Here is a 22148-nt window from a genome sequence, read left to right as displayed (position 1 = left end):
AGCGGTTGATGACTGGGATCCTATCTGGTCTCAGTAATGTTGTGGTGTTCCAGGATGACATTTTACTGTATGGAAAGAGTGAAGAGGAACACAATTGCCTGTTGAGAGAAGTGTTGGCTCAGATTAAAAAAGCAGGTCTGACATTACGCAGAGAAAAGTGTGTGTTTCAGGTCCAGGAGGTAGAGTATTTGGGGTACATGATCACTTCATCTGGTGTAAAGCCCAAAATGAAGTTAGTCAGTGCCATTATCAATTCAGATGTCCTGTCGTGACAAATATGGGTTACGATCCTTCATGGGATTAGTGGAGTACTACTCCAAGTTTGTACAAGATTTTGCTCTCACAACTGAACCCCTCGGCGAATTGTTGCGTATGGGCAAGAAATTTGTGTGGGTGAGTCACACAAACAAGCATTTCTTGCTATTAAGGACAACATTGCCAATGCCGGCATTCTGGCACCCTTCCAGAGCCCTTTGAAGAATATCGTCAAGGTGGATGCTAGCGCAGTTGGGATTGGTGCTGTGTTGTCTCAACTGCATGGCAAACAGGGGAAGACTGTGGCTTTTGCTTCGTGTTCTTTAACTGACATGGAGTGAAATTATTCAGTTATTGAGCGCAAAACTTTAGCTGCTGCGTGGGCTGCAACCTATTTCAGAGTCTTTTTGTGGGGAAGTGTATTTTCTTTTAGGACAGATCACAAACCCCTACTCAAGGTGTTGGGGCCCGGTGGCAGTAAGAATTGTTCTGGGCGTCTGGCTTGGTTGGCCGTCAGATTGCAAGATTATGATTATCGCATTGAATATGTCCCTGGATGGAAGAATAAGGTTGCTGACTGCCTTTCTAGACTCCCTGATAGATCTGCGGAACTTTCTGAGGTTGTCACTGAAGAGGTGGTTGTGAATGTGGAAGATGTCACATGGGATTTGGGTACTTCCATTTCCAGAGGGGAGTGGACAAGTGACATGGAAAGGGACGTTACCCTTCAGTGTGAGTTGAAAATAATAAAAGGTGATGTTAGAAGAGAAAGCATTCTGCCTCATGCTGTCAGACCATTTTTTAAGGTGGGTGATGAGTTGTCTGTGCTTGGAGGTTATGTTGTGATGCGCAACGACAAATTTGTGCCACCTACAGCTTTAACGTCTCGTTTGATTGCGTTGGCGCATGAGGGACATTTGGGACAATCTCTAACTACGAAGAGAGTAAGAGAGAGGTTTTGGTGACCTCCCATGGATTCCGATATAAAGGAATGGATTGTACAATGTTCTGTGTGCAAGGAATCTGAGAAACGTCTCCGAGTGGCTGTTGGTCGTGTGCAGGAGGAGCAGCATGTGTCTGAGGCTAAGGAGGTAAGGGAGAAAGTTTGCGTAGATTTCATAGGGCCAATTTCATTTTTACCTGATCAAGAAAGGTTTGCGGTAGTACTTATTGATGCCAAATCCAGGTGGGTGGAGGTTGCATTTATGCGGAACATTACCACTACTTCCACTATCGAGTTCCTTAGTGATGTGTTTAGGAGAGAAGGCGTACCATCTGTTATTTCTCCCAATTACCAGCTTCTGTTTATCCTAGTGTTGTCTGTGGTGTCTTCGTTTTTACTTTGGTGCACCCTCGTTGCACCTTAATGTTTAGTGCCTTATAAGTTCCCAAGGTGGGGAGATGTGTTATAATATGTTAGGTAGCATCAGCTAGTCTGATGTTGCACTCACACTGATGACATGCCTCAGTTCCATTTATGTCATACTTGGAATGTTCATCCCGACATTGTCATTCTGCTGCTCAGCTGTGCCTGGCAAGAGTGTGGTGCGGGGTCTTACTTTTGTACTAATAAAGTACATGCTTAAACTCAACTAACTACGATCCAGCTTCGATTATTTGTAACACATAGCTTAAGTCCTACATTAGATGAGATGGGGATGTGGGCTGGACGCGGAGTCAAAAGTAACCTTGACAAAAAGTTTCAAACCAGACACGTCTCTGTTCTCATCTTTTTCTTTCCAATCTTTCTTTCTCATTCTCGCTCTCTTTTTGCATCCTGTGCTTTTTGCCATAAACCCTGGGGACAGAGGCAGTGACCTTCGACCTTCAAGATCTGGCCTCCAGTGGCTCCAGCCTCGTGGAGCAATGCCCCATGGAATAAATAGGGAATCAGGCCCTGGTGGGAGTGGCTGGATGTATATACCATAATTTCTATTTGTTCAGGCTCTGAATAGTCATGCAACAAGCTGCTTCACAAGAAAAAGGGAACGAGCAGTTTTGAAAGTGCAAGTATATCTTTCAATATCTCAAATAACAATCAAAATGAAGGTAACTAGCTAGAAAGCTAGATTAGGCAAACATTTACCTAAAATATCTTGCACACTCCTCTGTTTAATTGGAGCCCTATTTCAAAAGGCAACAGAGTACTAAAGATTTCTGTAACTAAGGCAATCCTATGGAAGCCTGGAGGAGCTGACATTTTAGTTATCTTTTTGAGAAGATCAGCTGCACTTGCACAGGATTTGGGGTGCACTAGTGGAATGGAGGGATGCCTACAGTGTTTGTTGGAGTAGATGTTCCTCGTTACTGCTTCAGGACCCGCATTTTACAACAAATCATAAAGGAATCCGACATTTTCATCATCTGTCCCCGCCTTCAAGCAATTTTCCAACATTGACGCCAATTCTCTCAAATAAGATAGTTTGGGTCTCATTCAAATCCACATTCAGGTTCAAACTCCAGATTGTTAACTGTGGGGTTTCTGCCCACAGGATATATAGCAGGAAAAATCAATGCGCATTTTGTAGATAAACATGGCACATTCCGACTGTGCGCACCACATTAATGGCAAAATACTCAACATATGTGTGTTATTTCTCCTATTAGAAACCTACAAATCACAATAGTGTGGTAACTGTGAGCCTGGTACATACTATGGTTTTGAGAACTGCAAGCGTGGTAATACCAAACCAAATTTGTGTGTGCCATTCCCACACCCACAATCGAGGATTCCCCTTGTCCTGGTGAATTTAATTATAGGGGATAAATGTCTGAATTTAGAGATTTAGAATTTAGAGAACAATTAATAAGTTATTTCAAAAAACAATATCTACTAAACAAACACGAGTTTCCCACACTCAGCCTGGTCCAATCAAAGGCATTTTGTCCTGGGGATTCATAAGGAGTACCACCTCAATATAGGAACATTGGCTATGTCTGAAAAGAATCCAACAGCTCGAAAATAACTATAAATTTTATTGGACACGAGTGTGGGAATGCAAATATTGACCAGATAACCCCATGCTTTGCTTTAAGGGGCACTATAACGATGTATGTAAGTTATTTTGGACTCATTAACAACTCATGTTTGTTTAGTACATATTGTTTTTTTCAAATAACATTGATTGTTCTGTCGTGTTTTGATGTGTGTTGACTAATGTCAATTTGTATTTTGTTTGTATATTGTTTGTACCAAATGGAGAAGATTATCAAAACATGGAAAACAGCGAAAAAAATTATATAAATTGTGAAATTAGATAAATTCTCAAACACCTTAGATTGATGTGTATGTTGTACTTCTTTACTTAATGTATATTAATGGCCTTGTGGGGTATTTGATATGATTTTGTGTTGTGACATGAAAAGAAGTCACAACTTTAGTTAACAAGCATTGGCAAAGCCAATAGATCTCGCCAGCACGAGATGTATATTGGCTTTATCAATGTTTTTTAGCAAAGTTGCACAGCATTAAAAATAATGCCGCAACCCGTGCCACTCCTTGCTTCCCTCTTATGCAGATTTAATTCTCCTCATGATGATTTCACTCTGCACCTTTCTTGTGATTACAGACTGCAGCAGGGCTTCGTGCCCTGTGTGCAACCTGGCAGAGCCAGCGCTCTCCTGAGCTAGGGACCGCCAACCTAGTGGATACTCATTCATTCATTCATTCAATCTATTTATTTCGCTGGCGTTGCACAAAGACGTTAGCGGTCTTTACATAAGAAATGACCAGTCTAGTTACACCTCCCAGTCTGCACAGAATTCACAGTTGAAACCTGCGAGCTCCGCCCACCTGAGCGATTCAAGGCTTAACTGTTTCTAAAGTTTACTTATCAGACGTCGGTATTCCCCAATATTGTAACACTCCCCCATAAGTAAAGTGATAAGACAGGAAGTGTAGTTTGGCCAACTCTTGCTTGAGTGTATCCTTTCTCACTCTTAATCACGCTATAATTATTGGGGAATTGCTGAGTGGAAAGGAGTCTCACGGGCACTTTCATATTAACTGGTTTCACTGTCACAATGAACAGTACTCTGGCACCACCTGCTGGCCAGCCTCCATGAATGTAACAACAAGAATAAGCCTGCGAGAGGGGCGCGCGAGAGCGAGCACCAGGCAATCTGTTTTCGATTATCGCGCCCGCATCTGGGCATGATAATTTAAAACAGATGGTGCCTGTGCGCGTAACCACAAGCCTTAGGCCGTGGGAGGTTACATTGGCTGGGAAAGGCGGGACATGCGCCCGCCTTTACCCAATTGCGTGCTGTCTTTTAAGGAAGACGCACGCACACGCCAATCGAAATATTGCAGGAAAAACAGCCACAAGCACGAGCTTGTGAAAAGTGCTGGTCAGCTGCAAGAGGTTGTTTTCCTATTGCAGGGCATGCGCGCTACTACAGGCTCGACCTAAAAAGGTCACCAGTTTATCTGGGAAAGGTGGTGTAAGATGGTTGTATCTACAGAGCTTTGAGCTTGTTCACATAACGAGTTGAAGTATTCATGTCAAGTAAGACCGCTGCTAAATCTAGAAGATATAGATGGCAGCTGTGCATCGGTTCAAAGGGAGTACACATGAGGAAAGTCAGGTCCAAACTGAGATCCCATTTTGGCATCACAATCAGTTTTGGAGGAAACGTGGGTTACACCTTTTATAAACCTCATCACAACAGGTGATGTAAAGAAAGTCAGCTGGTCCGGCAAAAGCATAAAAGTTGAAAGGACCGAAAACATAACCTTTAATTTGGCAGTCAACAAGTTCCTGCTGGGCCAAAGCCAAAACAAACAATAAAACATCTAACAGTTTGGCCTGCAACCAGTCTATATTGCAGGTTCCACAGAATACCGCACATTTGGCTCAATGCAAGGTATAAATAGACTTTGTAGAAGGACACTGCACAGCAAGGATAACAACCAAAACCTCTGGAGGCAGGTCAAATGCATTTAACTACTGCAGCTTAATCAGCATGCATGGCGGTTTGGACTGTGCTGCCAGTATGGAGAACCTTGCCCCACTGCTGCGACAGAAGATCCTCCAGAAGCTATGGACAGAGGTTCTGGGTATCACACTCGCCTAGCCCCATCCAGACCAATTAGGATGACTAGAATCTGTCATTTCTGATCTTCTTCAGAACTTGGAAGGAGAGACAGAAATGTGTACAGGAGTCCCATCCTCCACTCTAGACGGAATGTGTCTCCCAGAGAGAGCCATCTTGGAAACTCCAGCGTGTAAACGTTTTTATCTTCTGCATTGTTGACAGAGGTGAAAAGATTTAGCCAAGATTTCTCTCACTGTTGGAAGATGCCCTGTGCCATATCAAGGTATAATTATTATTCATGGTCAGTCAGGCATAGCTGGCTGAGCTCCCCCGCCTTGGCATTTAAAGATCCCACAAGGTGGTACACAAACAGTATGATGCATTAATTCTCTAGCCAACTCCAGAAGTATAAAGCCTCTTGGGACAGGACCTAGGACCTTACTCTTCTCTCCTTGTTGCAGCAACACATGGCGTGGTGGTGTTCATGAGAACCTGTACCAACCTGCCCTTAATGAATAGCAGGAAGTCTTTCAACACCAGGCAAATGGCCTGCAACTCCACAGATTGATGTGGAGTCTGAAGTCCACAGGAGACTAGAGTTTTCTGATCTCCACCTCTCTCACCTGACCACTCCCCCAACCCAATAAAAATACATGCATCACCATTATCAGCTCCATGTGGGGTAGAGTGAGGGGTCTACCACCAGTCCAATTTCGATCAAGCATCCTGCACTACAGATCTGTTACAGTCTCCTCTAAAATCTCAATGGAATATGACATTGTTCCCTGGTGCTGGGCCCAATGGAACTTTAGATTCCACTGCACAGCCTGCATATGCCACCTGGCATAGCTGATGAGCACGGTGCAGGAGTCCAAGAGACTAGGAAGCCTCAAAACCACTCCCACTGAGACACAGGACTAAGGCACATCCGATTTCAATTGTTTTGGACTCGTCAAGATTAAAGTCAACGTACACCTACCGCCTTTAACATACAGAGAACAGAGAGCACCTGAGACTGCTGAAAAGGTGATCTAAACAGCAATATAGAAAATAGATTATCTTCATGATGACTGCAGCAAATGTCTAAATGGAACATATGCTATGGAATAAACTTAGGGCAGAGGATTTACAGTGATGTTCTACTAGCCTCCATTGTCATAGATCCACCTTGAAAATTACATCATGGTTCTAAAATGGCTGGCATCCCCTCAAGGAGATAAGTTATGCCATGTTGAAATAAGTTGGAAGTGTTAAGACCCTTGTGTATGCAACTGCAGATGAAAGAAAGAAGTTAAACAGAGGTTCACCATGAAATAAGCGCCTGACTGACTTGACTTAGCTGTTACTTGTTTTTCAGGTTCTGAAGAGTTAGTTATTTTATCTTCTCAAGAGAGGGAGGTTATTCCAAATGTTAGAAGCCAGCATCCAAACGATTTGCTTCCCAATGATGCCAGGTTGAATTTAGAAAACACAAGTTTATGTAAAAGTATAAAATTATTGCTGGCCAGGACTTAGTAACACGAAAGCATTAATTAAACTCAAGCTTCCAAAATATCAAGGGCAATGCGATTATATATGAAAGGTTGTTTAGTTTCACTTGTTTTTTAAAGTAAAGTAACGTTTTCCCTGTTGGTGTATTTGCAAGCACACATTTGGGCTTGTGACCACCTACCTCTCCAAACTGCCCTTCTCCCAGCTTCTCCTTCAGCCGCAGGTGCTGCCGGGGGAACTCTCCAACTGTGATGTCCTTCTTGGTGAGTGAGTCAACAGTGAGGGCAGGCACGGCATACATGTTGTTGCCAGTGACTCCCTGCAGGTTCACAATGTCAGTCTCAGCATAGTGGGGCACATTGTTCTGAAAGCCCTGATGTGGTGTGGACTGGGTGAGGTCAGGCTCAGCATAGTCCCCGCTGCATGCTGTGAAAAGAACAAGAAAAGAATGAGTGAGGAAGAGCAGATCAGCAGGTTATTGTATAACTCAGAAAACTATTGTTATAAAGATAAAGCAAAGTCATCCTTAATGTGCAGAACAAGATGTTGTTTTTTTCACAAGCCATGACCAATAACACCTGAGTAAGGCTTAGGAATGGGTCAAAACAATAAGTTATTACCTTCCGGTAATGCTCTTTCTGGTGGTTACTCCATCTAACCGCAGATTCTTCATCAAAGAATATTCCAGACTGGATCTGGAAACCTTTTACAGCAATGCTCCTGAGTAAGGCTTGGTGGAGCTGTGCAGCTCATCCTGGAAATGGCAGAGTGGGGCCAATATAAGTGCCCTCCTAAGAGCTGACATCAGTTTCCTGCTTATTTCCTACCACAGATGTGGGGCACCAGATTGCACCACAGATGTGGGCCACCAGATTGCTGGTACCAGTGTGCAGATTACTAACTTAGGATCCTTTTATTTGTTAAAAAGAGGCCACTCCACTGAACGTGGAGGTGTGAGGGCAGTGAGGAATCAGCAGTTAGATACAGTATCCACTAGAAAGAGAAATCCCAAAGATAAAGTTCTGATGGACAGTTTGAACTACAGATTCACCACCAAAGAAGTACCTCCCCCAGGTGGAGGGTCTGAGGAATGGACTCAGACCAAAACGTCTTGCAGAAACCAGCAGGTGAAATGACTTTTCTTCTGGACCTGGCTGTCAAGGCAGTAATGATTTGTGAATGTACGCACTGACGATTACATTACAGACATATGTCAAGGACAGGTGCTCCACGTGCCAACGCAGTGGTAGCAGCCATAGCCCTAGTGGAATGGGCTCTCAGATCTTCCGATGACTGCTTCTTGACCACATGCGTAGCAGATCTTAATACAGAGGACTTTCTACCCTGACAGGGTCTTCTTCTGCATAGCCTTCCATTTCTTCACCCCAGAGAACCTCACAAAAAGCTGATCATCCAAACGATGTTCCTTGGTTTGATCAATATAAAAACCTAAAGACTTTTTGGGGCCCAGCTGATGAAGCATCTCCTCCTACAGTGAGGAGGAGCAAAGAATGTAGGCAGGGAGATAGATTGCTCAATGCGGAAAGAGTCACAACTTTAGGCAAGAAGGCCGTCCAAGTTCTCAACATCAGTTTGTCTGAAAAAAAGTGGAATAGGGAGGATGCATCACCAGTGCCTGAATCTTACTCTCACAATAAGTAGAAATGATTGTTATGAGGAAGATAAACTTCAAACTCAAGAGATGCAATGAGCAGCTATACATTTGCTCCAAGGGCATGCACACGAGAAATGTGTGGACCAAATTAAGCTCCCACGGTGGCATCAGTAATGAGTAAAATCTCATCGCAGCAGGTGATTTAAACAAGGACGGTGGGTCCGGCAAATTTAAAAATGCCAAAGGACTAAATAATAATTTTTAGTGTCAACTGCAAAGCCTTGGTGGGTCAAAGACAAAACACCAACCAGCTGCTTGAATTGTAAAGGATCAATCTTGTCGTTACCACTCCAGGCCACATACTTGTCCTATCGGCAGCAAATTGACTTTATGGAAGAGCGTCTGGCGGCGAGAATGACATCCACCTCTTCCGGCGGCAGACCAAAAGCAGTCAACTGTTGACACTTAGTCTTGACACATGGAGGTGTAGGCTGCATAAAGTCAGATGGTGAACACTGCCCTGTTGCTCAGGCAGTGGTAGCCTGATGTGAGGGCTGTGGCTCATGCCCAGAAGCTTCAGGTACCACACTCTCCTGGCCCAATTGGAACCACTACAGTGACATGGGCCTGGTAGTATCTAATCTTTTTCAGAACTTGGGGCAGGATAGGCAGAGGAGGGAATGCCTACTGGAGTTGTGCGCTGCATCCAGTTGGAACGCATCTCCTAGTAAGTGTTCTTGCGGGAACTCCAATGCGAAAAATCTTTGACATGTTCTTGACAGTGGCAAAAAGATCATGCCAGGGTTCTCCCCACTGCCGGAACATACCCTGTGCCATATGTTATCTTAATCTGTATAGTGCACTGATCACCCAAGAGGGTATCTAGGCACTTGGAGAAGTACGTAGTTCTGTGGTCTCAAGGTGCATATATGAAGAGCCAGGTCTTCAGCTTCTTGGGAAACACAAGAAGTGAAGAGGAGGCTCTGATGAAGTGAGGGAGTTTGTTCCACATCTAGAGTATGATATAGGAGAATGAGCGACTTCCAGTTTCCGGCTGTGGGGAGTATGTGTGTGAGTGAGAGTGAGGCAGAGTGTAGGTATCTGGTGGGTTGGTGAAAGTGTATGTGGCTGTTCAGGTATTCTTGTCCTGTGTTGTGTAGGGTTTTCTATGTGCCCAGGAGAAGTTTTAATTAACTGCGCTTGTGAATGGGAAGCCAGTGAAGCTTCCTGATGTGCGGTGTGATGTGGGTGCAGTGTGGGAGGACGAGTAGGAGTATGATATAGCCGCCATTCGTGGTCTGCAACACACAGTCTGCTGAGCTAATCCAATCTGGCATTCAAGGACTTCCCATCAGGTAGATGCCCTGACACTTCAACCAACTCCAGAGGTGCAGAGCCTCCTGGTACAGGCCCCTGGAACCCACTCCAACCTATGTATTCCAATTCCACATGGCAGTGGAGTTACCATGGGGTTCAGGGATAGGTGTAACCATTGTATTTACACATTAAAGAATAAGCAAGCAAAAGCCAATTTTGATTTACAAGGCATTCTATGAATTAGTTTTTATGACATGGTGAATGCAATTCATTCTGAAAATTCCCATTAAACAGTAAAGGTGAAATGGTTTCTCAGTTATGGTAGTCCATTAAATAGTTTTTCTATGAAATCACATACAACCTCTGGAAACAAACAGCTCTGCTTTTCTGACACTGATTGCTTTTGGATGCAAAAGGTCACACTTGTTGCACCACTAGGAGTTGTTTCCTGAGCCCAAGTAACAGACACACCTCATGCGGATCTGTGACAGACTTCTGCTTTCCAGAGTCTTGGCATACTTTGAAACCTGTCGTTTTAGGAGAGAACATCGTTCCCTAGCACACAAGATTTTGTTTGATTTTCATTAGTCATCAGGAGGCTGACAAAATGTGTGAGCAGAAGTCCAGATCTGCTTTGGAAGATGTTGAAAGAAAGGAATGGAAGTCAGTGGCAGGAGTGGCACTTATATAAATCTCCCCAGAGACACTTCCAGAGCTGTATGGAGCCAGCATGGAGCTGCATAGCACCACCATGCAGCGTTCAGGAGCAGTGCTTGAAAATGTTTCCGGATCCCGTTAGGCACCTGGGGAATGTTCCAAGGTGAGGAATTTGTGGTTAGATGTACCCATTAGAAACATGGAGGTTATGCTCTAATCTCAGTGAGTATATACTCACATGAAGGCCTGTGAATGTGTCAAGTGCCTGGTGGAGATAAAATGTCAGTTACCTAGCTCAGAGCTACTAGTCACATAACCTAATTTTAAAGCAACGTTTTCTTATTTTCTGTGCTGCATGAACAGGTTACTTAAGGTTAGAGACTCATTTGTCAGCATAAAAATGCTGTTGGTGAGGTCTACCACCAGGTGCTTGTTCATTCATTGACCCAACCTCCAACTCACTGCAGTCTTCCCTTTGTAAATTTTCACAAATCTTACTTTTAATGAATTCTTGGAATTCTTCTGTTCCCTTAAAAGAAAGCAGGGGTGAGTTTAAAAAGTTTGTCTGAGATTTGGCAATTTCCATATGGACTACTGCTTACTCCCAACAGATGTTTTGTCAACGTACATTAAGTGGATTAAGTTCCAAAGGGACCCTTACACTTTTGCGAATAAGTTACAATTGTCTTTAAAATATTGCAAATTTTTCATTGGAATTGTGGTCACAATTTGGAAGGGAAGCACTAAATATACCCCTCCAAATTGCAATCTGATGTGCATTTCTAAACCGATTTTGAGATCCGGTAAGCCTCTTCCGAGTCACAAAATGAGTTAAGTAAATATAAAAAAGTCATTTTGTGGTTACAAATTTTCTAATTTTGCAAATTGCAGAATTTGTAACTGTAAAATGGCTTAGTACATGTGGCTCTTTGTTCTTAGGAATACCGTTCCATCAAGTCTGCTTTGAGTACACATACTATTTTCTTTAAAAGCAGTAGTCTACGCTATACCAGGATGCTAAATAACTAATATGCTCTATTTGAGTAAGGTGTTCACGACTCAAACTCTTGATGTAGGACAGTACTGCTAGTCATAATGCCTGTCCCACATTGCACTATGCGGTATCTGCATATCAAATTATTAAGATTTGATTAAGTGCACAAGACTCAAACTCTCTATAAGAGGTAGTACTATGAGCCATCGTGTCAATCTTCGCCTTTCCCTCTTCAACTGTGCAGTGGCTGCTGATACTTACCAGAGTCCTCAGCACTCTGAGAGAGTTCAGGAAGTTTACGAGGAGGCATAATTGGTGCTTGGTAGTCCAGATCTAAAGGGAAGACTCGCTCATAGGTGGGATTCGATTGGTGGATTTGAGTCTGGTTGTTGGTGATGCTGTAGCTGTAGAAGGACAAACGGATTGTGGCATCTTCTTCCAGGATTCGTCGTGGTGCCTATGGAAGAAGTATGAAGTGAGAACATTTTTCATAAAGAAGAGCTCCCCACACATGAAATCCCTTCTGAGTCCTGAAAAGTGTTGATTATTCACAGGTGCATAATGTCTGAAATATGATGATACCACTGCAATGGGATCGGAAGCCCAGTGTGTTCCCACTGCTCACCCTGGACAAATTGAACTAGCAGTAAAAATGAATGTGAGGCTTCAACAGTAGAAGGGAAGTGTTCTGTATGGCAACATGTACTTGTTGCCAAGGAGATGGAATATCATAGAAGCATCCAGAATCTCCATGTCTGTATTATTGTGTCATTCAGAACGTTGGGGCCATAGTCTTTCAACTAGAGAGAAAAACTGGATGAATTGACCTGCTGAAGCTTTTAAATGACATAGTTATTAAGAATAAACTCAACAATTATACATCACCTAGAGTTGAGCAATCGTTGTTTTCTACATTGCACCTCAATTTTGGTGGCCTGTTTTACATGATGAGACTGGTGGTGAAGTTATAGAAAATGTATAGGTCTAACTCAGATCAATTATAAATGGTTGGAAATAGGGGAGGTGGATTGTTGAAACTATTTAGTGCAGAGTAGACAAAATCAGCTCACAGGTGTATTTTAGACACCTATAACATCCAATTCTATTGTGCTGAAAAAGCAAACCTGTTTCAATTTTCTGTATGTCTCCTGTCTGCTTCTTTACATCCAAAAACAACAGGATCCATTAATTTTGTGCTCTATCAGTAACCTTAATATAACACTTCATAACATATCGCTGTGTATGATACACGACGAGCTGCTATGGAAACAGCACTTGTCACAAGAAACATGGTCGACAAGGTGTTAAGTAGAGTGGCAAGGCCCAGTGGCGGGACGGCATATTTCCAAATTGTATGAAAAAAACTCAATTTTTTTTAGGAAAATCAGCCTCATTGAGGGAAGAGAGAAACTGTTGTAGCGTGTTTTCTCCCTTTCTTTGCATCAATGCTCTCCCTTCCCTGCTGCTCAGCCTCTCATCTTCAACTGACGCTCTCACCAAGACCACACACCAACATTCCGTGACATCATCCTACATTCTCCAGTCATTCAGGCTGAACAGAAGGGAGAGTATTGATGCAAAGAAAGAAGGGGAGAAACCACGCTACAACAGAAACAAGCAGTACTGTCTACAGGAAAACAATAAAGGAGAAACTGAAATTGTGGCACTATCTGGAAGAAGTGTCCAAACGCTTTACTTATCAGTTAATCAACAGCCATGTGGAGGTGCATCTATAGAAGGGATAGAAAAACGGTGCAACCTCAGCATAACACTGAACCAATAAACAATAAAGCCATATTGGTGTCCGACATAAAACCAGAAGGTATGAAGAAGAGACAAAGTCCCTAATCGCTTTGTATGAATAATCTTAGCATTCTCTATGTGCAATTTGGATGCATGTCTCCATTTGGGTTATTTTCAAGCGATATAACAAATTGCATCCCATACCTCCTATAGTGTTCCAGCTCCTTCCTTCACTCTTACCTTTTCCAGTCTTTTCTGTATATACTGCTTCCAAAGGATTATCACTATGACAACCAACAGAAGCAGAATAATGGCCACCAGGCAGCCAATCAGAATGGATGTGTTGGACTCATCGGGTTTATCCACTGGCCGGCTGATGGTGAAAGGGGATGTCGATTCTGCAAGAGCAAAATTAATTCTCTGTCAGTATAACAGAGGCCCAAAATAGGGAAATTGCATAGTAAACAACAAGAAAGTGCATCTCCCAATTAACAGATTAAGGGCCTGATCTAGAGTTCGGCAGACTGGTCACTCTGTCACACATGTGGCGGATATACCGTTTGCATATTACAAGTGCCATTGGATATAATGCACTTGTAATACGATGGGCGGGATATCCACATTTGTGACAGAGTAACCCATCTGCCAAACTCTAAATCAGGCCCTAAGACTGGTGTATGGCATACATCATATTTGGTGTTAGAACAAACCCAGGCAGTTTAACACATATGTATCTGCACACCACGATAGGGCGGGACAACACACGCAGGTTGCAATGTCACCCTACACCTTTGTTAAAAAGAACTCTGCGGGGTTCTAACTACCAACATCAGATCATGCTCTGTTCAAACGTTTCTGATTATCAGCAATTGCTCCTGTAGGGTTCAGTATCAGATAACACTATGAAAAAGCTGCAGTTGTAGTGTCTCACCAAAGTTCCCTGTGGACTTTTTGCCTTTTGAGAACAGTTTCTGTGGCCTCTAATCCCCAGGGAGACCACATCCTGCAGATTATTGTTCTCAGTGTCAGGCCTTGGGTGTGCCCCAATATAGAATATTTCCATTGGTCTCTTCCCAATTAGACCTGAGAGGACAGCTACTCGGGGTGCCTAGTTGCACCCATGAGAGCTGCCTACCGGCCTCCACATGTAAATTGATGTTGAAACACTGGGTTGATGGGGCCCCTTCATGCTTGTTTTTCCTTTATTAAATATAGTGTTCATAAACATTAGGCATAGTTATCACTGGTATGACCTATTGCAAACACAGGCATGAATAAATTATTATCAAAGTCTTGGCGAACATTAATGGTTCTAAGGACGTTGCAGAATATATTTTTCATTGTAAGCCACTAGTTATTTAGCTAACGTTACCTGTAAATGTTGGTGCAGGTTTACCATAATGTTAGAATAACTTTGTACAAGATAGCGGATATGTGCTAACCAGAGAGGACAACCCATCCATTGCTTCTTCTTGCGGTACCTTTGTTTCGGCTGTTCTGGATGGAATACACATACCTCCTTCCAAAGAAGCTCTTGGAGCGTTCAACCGAGCCCCTGCACTTAGGTTTTTATATGATAATGATGTAGGTAGCGGCTTATTCACTATAACCACAGGAATTCATAACAGACTTTGAGATAACAATGCGGATTACCACACAGATTTTCTCATTTATTGATATACCTTTACAAAGGAAATCGAGTTTTGTGATTTGTCGGACAGGACACAATGAGACAGCAAGGAATAAACATAGGCAGTAGGACACCGTACAAGGCAATGTATGTCTCATTCAGGGAATAGGAAATATGATCACATCATCCCAAAGACAGACACAGAAACATGCACTTCAAGTCACCCTTAACATATGTCATCGTGCGCTCAAGTGTGATGCTTGTGATCACCTCGGTAAGGTTTATGACATTGCCAAGGCAGCTGAGCAGAGAATGCCTAGTATAAGGACTATAATTTGCCGAACACATAATAAAAGTACATATAATTAAAAGCCCTACTCACCTTTGTGACGTCATTTATGTATCTTAAAGAAGTCTTTCTGAACATTTCAGAATACTCGCAGGTGAGGAGTGGTAATGAAACACCTCTGAAACCTTCTATGCTGATCACACTCCTCTCCTGCCTGAATCTATGTTGTCGAAATGCCCTTCAATATCATTAAATGGCATGCAAAGTGCTATGTGTGGGACTCGTTACCAGCGATTTTCTGATTCATGCATTGTAAATAATCAGTTTCACTGCGCGGAAGTCTCATGATTGTACTGTGGGCTTTAATTGGGGTGAAGAAAGAGGAGGGTCTCCAAAAGAGATATGGCTTATGTAATTATTCAAAAGTGAACCTCTAAATCAGCTCATAAAATATGCGACCCCCAAGATGAGAAATGTAGACGTCACTAAGAACTGTCGATTGTGGGAGATACAGAGAACCATGACCCCATACTACGCACTGTCCAGCGATGGGCAAGAAAATACCAGTTCATGTGAAAAAACTAAAAATTTGCAATACCAACGTCTGCTGCTCCTTTCACCCACTGACGAACCCAACAATAAAACCAATAGCGAGAGCCATGGTGGAGGATGGAGTTGAATTGAATGCTCTAAACATGCATGACGATGGCCATGGCATCCATGTTCTGAAGAAGAGTCGCCCGTATTCACACACAGGGTGGAGAAGAGACTTGCAATTGCCATCACCAACACAGGGTCCCTGAACAATGCCAGGTCAAGTAAATATTTGACATGCCAGAAGACCCAATCCCCCATCACCTTTTTTTGCAGTTTTATATAGAATGAACTCACCCCGAAGGATTTGACAACAAATATCTATATGTCTGCATTCCTGTTGCACAAATTCGACTTGTCCAGTGTTATTGTGGTATATATATATATATATATATATATATATATATATATATATATATATATATATATATATATATATATATATATATATATATATATATAGAGAGAGAGAGAGAGAGAGAGAGAGAGAGAGAGAGAGAGAGCGAGAGAGATGCAAGACACGACTGTGAGTTTTCAAATATATATTTCTAAAAAAAAGTTTAGATTCCTGGAAGACAGAATAAATTTACAATTAGAATGTGTGCAAAAGTAGACTTATTAATAATAAATGCATTCCCCCCCTGCTGACTGGGGAGAGGGTAACTGTCATAGCCTCAAGTGAGCCCTGCAGTCCCTCGTGTCACTCAGTTACACTGAATCTGCGTTTGCAAAGTCTACTGGTGCACAAGTATTATTTATAGTCCGATCATCTCAGAAGGTGGGAAAACCACAGCCACGGATTTAAACAACAATCACACAATAACACAGTATATCGAGATAACATTTAGCTCCATTGCACAGATGCATGAGAGGGAGGCGTGATTCACTAACTATGTCTATTGAGCCGGGGAGCAGCCGGTCCAGTAGTCTGCACACCACCACCCCAACCTTCAGGGACGACTGCAGAAACGCCTCGGGCCCAAGATGGTCTTGGGCGACTCCAACACCCCCGATGTGATCAACTAGGTCATGGTCTTCTCTGCCGAATTCATAACAGCCCCAGGGCCCATAGAGGGGCATGGACCCCAGGAAGCAGACGAGGAAAGCCCAGAGTTTTACTGGAAATAAAAAGAGAACCCTTGACCTGCAGTGCTTGTCCGTCTTCTCTCACAGCCACCTGTCCAGCGTCTGTCCTGACAGAGCCCTTCTTCCCCATGCGAGAAGGCGAGGCGGCGATGATGCTCGTGTCTGATTTGGAGTGCTTTATAGGAGGACGGAGGTAACAGTTTGGGTCACATGCACACATCATCGAACAACACAAGCATTAGCGTCAAGCCAGACGCTGGTCCCTTGCTGTAGCGCAGCATGAAAGCAGCACCAGGAGTGGCTTGAGAATGTGAATTTGCCATTCATTAGGAGACCAGGGGTTGCGGCGTTGATCAACCCCGCTCTCCTAATGTGCAGCCGGAGCAAAGCCTCTAGTGCACGTGTCAGGCTGGCCAGAGAAATTCTTTGTCCAACCCGACATACACACTTTGTGCCGTGCACTCACTGCCACCCACGCCACCACCTGTATGTGCTGTCAGTCTATGACTGAAGCCCCACCCCCTTCTGGGTCACCGATGCCGCTGCTGAAGACTAATTGCGCGGGGCGGGCCAAATTGAAAAAAGAATGCATTGTATGCTAAGTGTTGTTGACAGCGTTCCGTTTACATGTAATGGGGGCAGAATATCAGGGGCACAATGCCAAACGCAGAAACTGCCCCTGATTAAGAGTCCTCAAACCACTTACCACGAGGCACAGTGGTGACCTACCACGGTGAGCACATTCTTCCCTTTCACCAACATTTAATATGCTAGCAAATTTCTTTGAGGCACCCCTTGATCTTCTATGTTTGGTGGTCCAGCATCTCATTTACTAACAAGCTAGCTTAACATATTTGTGGCCCGCTGAGAGCATTGTACACTCTAAGGCTGTTGCTCTGATTAGCATTGGCGTGCATCTATTGAACCTCCAGGTACATGCATAAATTTAGAGACACAATCCATTTGCCTCTCAGGTTCCAATCACACTTTCAATATAGAGGTTGCAACAGTATTTATTAATTGTTAACAAACATTTAGAATTTCAAACATCTTTTAAGTAGCCAAAGTATTTAAATGATGGTGGTATTTGTATGATCCTTCATTTTCAGCAGCACTGTCTGTATCCGTAAAGCTTTGTGAACATCACAGTTTTGTGAACTCTAACGTTTTGTATCAGTACTTCTTGCATTTAACATTGTCTATTCTACCCTAGTTACATTCTAAGCTCTGCATGTAGTAAACCCTTTGCAAAGATTAGAACTGATCACAAACATTCTGTAGTGTTTGGGGAGGAGGGGCTTGGTTCAGTACTGCATTGTTTTTACTTATGCTTTATCTGCTGCCCAGTAAATCTGTCTGCATGCCAGCACCATTGTCATTTTGAGATTACTGGTACAGTGTATTGATATGAAAGATACTCATAAAGTGCACTTATATCTGGAGATGTTTTGGGGCTTAAAAAAGCCAGCTTACTAGGGGATTGAGACTCCAAGGCATCTATACGGAGAAGAGTCAGGTCTGCCCTCATTGCCAGAAGGAAAGGTGAATGTCTATGGATTTGATCTCCGCTTTGAAGAAAATTCCACAGCTTCACAGTGAGATGGGAAAAGGATCTTCCACCACCTCTACTCCGTCTCAATCTGGGTACTGCAACATTCCTCAGATTGGCAGATCTCAAATGTTGACCAGGAGCATACCAGGAGAACTTTGCTGCACTGATTTCTGGTCCAATATTGTGGAGGGCTTTATAGGCCATCCAGAGAATTTAAAGATAGACCATTTGTGAAGCAGGAGCCAGTGTAGCTTCTTCATCACGTTCAAAATAGAGTGGTATTTGGGTAAACTCAAAATGAGAGTCTAATAGATGATGATAATTAGACAGAGGGAGTTGCAGTAATCTAGACGTGAGGCAATCAGTACCTGTATTACTGACTTATGTGAGGAAACAGGGATGGAAGAGGAAGTTTTACTCAGAATACGTAGACTATGGAAGCAGGTGGCAGTGACTTGATTAAAATGTGTCGTAAAGGAAAGATGTATTGTCAAACATTACTCCCAGATTTCACTGGTAGAGGAAGAGCCCCAAGTTCAGATGACCACCAAGAGCTGGACCAAAGTCTGGTCCTTGATAAATATCAATACCTCCGTTTTGTCCCATTTAATTTGAGGTAGTTGGAGTTCACTGAATTCCCTCCCTCTCTCATGCATTTTTGGAAATTAGCCGATACTATCCGAGTATCTTCAGTGATTGTAACCAATAAATGTAAAGGATGAAATGTTCCCATATTATGATGTGTGTTTTTTGATATGATAAAAGGATCAACTGTAAAATAGACTCTCCCAATTGCAAAGTAATCTCATTTATTTTTTAGATTAATTATATGAATTCCTTTTAAGGAGTTCTTATATACCGCCCCTTGGCTCAATAACTAATTTTGTACAATCCATTGCTTACTCCTGGAACTGATAATTCACAAGCCTGATCTTACTATCCTTGGAGATACAAATTGCCATCTAGAGACTAAAATGAATGCGGACACAATAGCCTTAAATGACACAACGACAGTGCTAGGCTTGAATTTTCCCACCGACAACACAGGCCATACCCTGGATGCTATCATTTCTAACTATAACTCCTTAGAGTTAGGCACCCCCTTCCGTTGACCTGGCGAGATCATGTAGCGATAGCCTTCGTTAGTAATGTGACCTAAATGCCTATAAAGCCTGCTATTCCTGTTCCGGCGCTCTTCTCTCGCATATAGGGCAAGGTGAAGCAAAGAAACTTCACTTATGGAAAATCATCCTATGTTACAGGACATTATCGAAATGCTGGTGACCTGTTTTGACAATTGAATAATGACAGGGTTAGACACAATACTGCCTATCCATAAAGTGAAAAACAAAAGAACGAGTCCCTCTGCTCCATGGTATTCGTGAAATCTTAAAATCTCTCAAACAAAAATGAAGAAGCTCCGAACAGGGATGGAGGAAAGAATATAAGCCTCACATCAATGTTGCTAAGATTAATGACCAGGAAAACATGCTTTAAACTAACCATATTTTCTCATCTCACATAGAACCTGTTTAAAGTAAGTTAACCTCAAAGGGCCGTCTTGGCTCCACAGGCCAGGTTTCCTGGCACTTGGTGCTGTCTGGACGTGGTAACACTTTACATTTATTCTATGATATTTAATATAGTGCTGAATACCATCTGACTAAATGTTTATATTGTTAACAATGTTTGTTCAGCCGAGCCTTGGGTGGGCATTCCTGCTTTTTTGGTAATATGATGAAATTATTACACTGCACCTACACTCATCCCATAGCCTTCTCTTGAATTATGCAGGGGACAGCTCACCCATTTCATACTACAAAACCAAAGACTATTTAGTAAGACTCACTTTCTGTTGTGGATTTGGGACCAGATATATGACCGTTTTTTGCGGTCTCAAAGGGGTTTTAGGCTTGTTTGTGACTGCCAAAAACATGTGGCCCATGTACCAACCCTATTTTGCAAGTCTCAAACAATTTGCGACTCGCAAAATAGGGTTTAGAGACTCGCTATTAGGAAGGGGCGTTCACTTCCTTATTGCGACTCCAAAAGCTATGTAAGAATGTTTTCCTTCCGCGATTGCGGTCGCAAAACAATCGCAGTTTACCACACTTCTCAGAAGGGTAGTAAAGCACTCTCAAACAGGAAGGGGTCCCCAAGGGACCTCTTCCCCTTTGGGAATGCATGCGCAAAAACATTTTAATGGCAGACAGTGATCCCAGGGACCACTGCCTGCCCTTATAAAATGAAAATGAAAAGTTACATTTTTATTTTTTAAATGCATTCCGTTTTCCTTTAAGGAAAACGGGCTGCTTTTAAAAACCAAAAACTGCTTTATTTAAAAGCAGTCCCAGACATGGAGCTCTGCTGACCCCAGCAGGGCACTATCCCTGGGAGTGCTAGCCATTCCCAATAGCGTCGCAAATTGTGACAGCCTCATTAATATTCATGAGACATGCAATTTGCGACCCCATTGGGAATCGCTAACAGTGTCTCAAACACTGCTGTACATAGCATTTAGCGACTCGCAAATTGCAACTGGGAAAGCTCGTAGGCCCATGTTTCTGGCACCACACAGAAGCAGCTTGAAACACACCAAATCACGTCCCAAGGAAATGGTTAGCTGAGCCTCGGCTGGTACTGGGAGTCCGATTAAATTATCCACCCGACCAGCCTCTCTGTGAAATGTAAAATGGTGAGTGGACACAGAGATAGTTAATACAACTCAAAATATGGTACTAACAGGTAATTACAATGAAATAAAGAAATCTATTTATTAAATATTGTCATTGAGGGAGAGATAGAGAGAGAGAGGTCTAGACTTGATGGGGTCAGTGAGGAAGGGGACACAGGCATAGAAATTGAAAGAGAAATTAAATGATTCAGCTAACCTCAGTTTGTTCAGGTGTTAATATAATGACTTCCACCTCTTTCTAAGATAATTGTTCAGTATCCAAAAAATAATCCTTGGCAGCTGAAGCTCACAGCTTTGGAAAAGGATCAGAAATCAGATAAATCCCTGTTGTCTCAACAAAGGAAAGCTGGTAATCCATCAAAGAGAGTCACCGCCTCTGCCCTAGTTCCTCTCAACCATGTGCAGCTGAGACAAATTTAGTGCCACAAGAATTTCCTAGAGCCGGAGAGTTCCTGCCAATCTCCCAGTGCAGCTGATTCTTGCCTGTCTCATGGACACAGTCTAAAAGAGTACATAAGTTTTTCTAGGCAAACGTCTGGAAGAAGTGTGCCTCTTTCTATTTTATACTGAAAGGAAATAGCTTTGAATATATTGTTAACCCAAACCTGCCACATTTAAAGAATGTTGGGACCCACTGAGTGTGATGCAACAGGATGCTGTAGGAACATTTGCAGGAGGACACCTGTCCCTATTTGCCAGATAAGAACTGTACAGAAAGTATTATGGAATCCAACAGGGCTGGTCGAATTTCCATAAGATGTTTTAAAATGAGGTATATTGGAAATACATTGGCCCTACCCGCTGGGTCACAAGTACAAGTATTCCTCCCTTTCACTCATTCGTATTCACAGTTTATCAGTCATGCAATATTTTACAAAGAGCAGGTGAATTGCAGTGCCATTTTTGCAGCAATCTTCTTTATCACAGAATGACATCTTCTATGTTGCTGCCCATTATTGTGGGTTCTCCCCACCAAGGTTTTCACTCTCTGCTCAAGACATTCTTGCTCTCAGAGTAACTCTTCTTTATTTATAGGCAACTGGCACCTCAATATATAGATGCATCTACACACGGAGGGTTCCACACCCGTGATCTATGCACTTAAGTGAAGGATATGAGGGAGAGAAGCAGGACCCATTCCCCCCACTAGGATGACTGCACACACTACCGCTAAATCCAACTCAGTGGCACAG

At 42.8% G+C, this 22148-nt stretch overlaps 1 protein-coding gene across 1 annotated transcript in view; it reads right to left on the bottom strand.

Annotated features, from left to right (window-relative positions):
• LOC146868456 (discoidin domain-containing receptor 2-like) overlaps positions 1-22148 on the bottom strand; it is a 445309-nt gene that overhangs the window by 18464 nt on the left and 404697 nt on the right. The window contains exons 12-14 of the mRNA XM_085610198.1: positions 13350-13507; positions 11628-11823; positions 6965-7209 (exon numbers count right to left, since the gene is read on the bottom strand). Of these exons, the coding sequence (XP_085466324.1) occupies positions 6965-7209; positions 11628-11823; positions 13350-13507 (599 nt within the window). The remainder of the gene's footprint in view (positions 1-6964; positions 7210-11627; positions 11824-13349; positions 13508-22148) is intronic.

The sequence above is a fragment of the Triturus cristatus genome, chromosome 1_2 (assembly GCF_964204655.1).
Source record: "Triturus cristatus chromosome 1_2, aTriCri1.1, whole genome shotgun sequence".
Lineage (NCBI taxonomy): Eukaryota > Metazoa > Chordata > Amphibia > Caudata > Salamandridae > Triturus > Triturus cristatus.
Note: the sequence above shows the minus strand (reverse complement) of the source record. Positions and strands in the feature narration are given on the sequence as shown.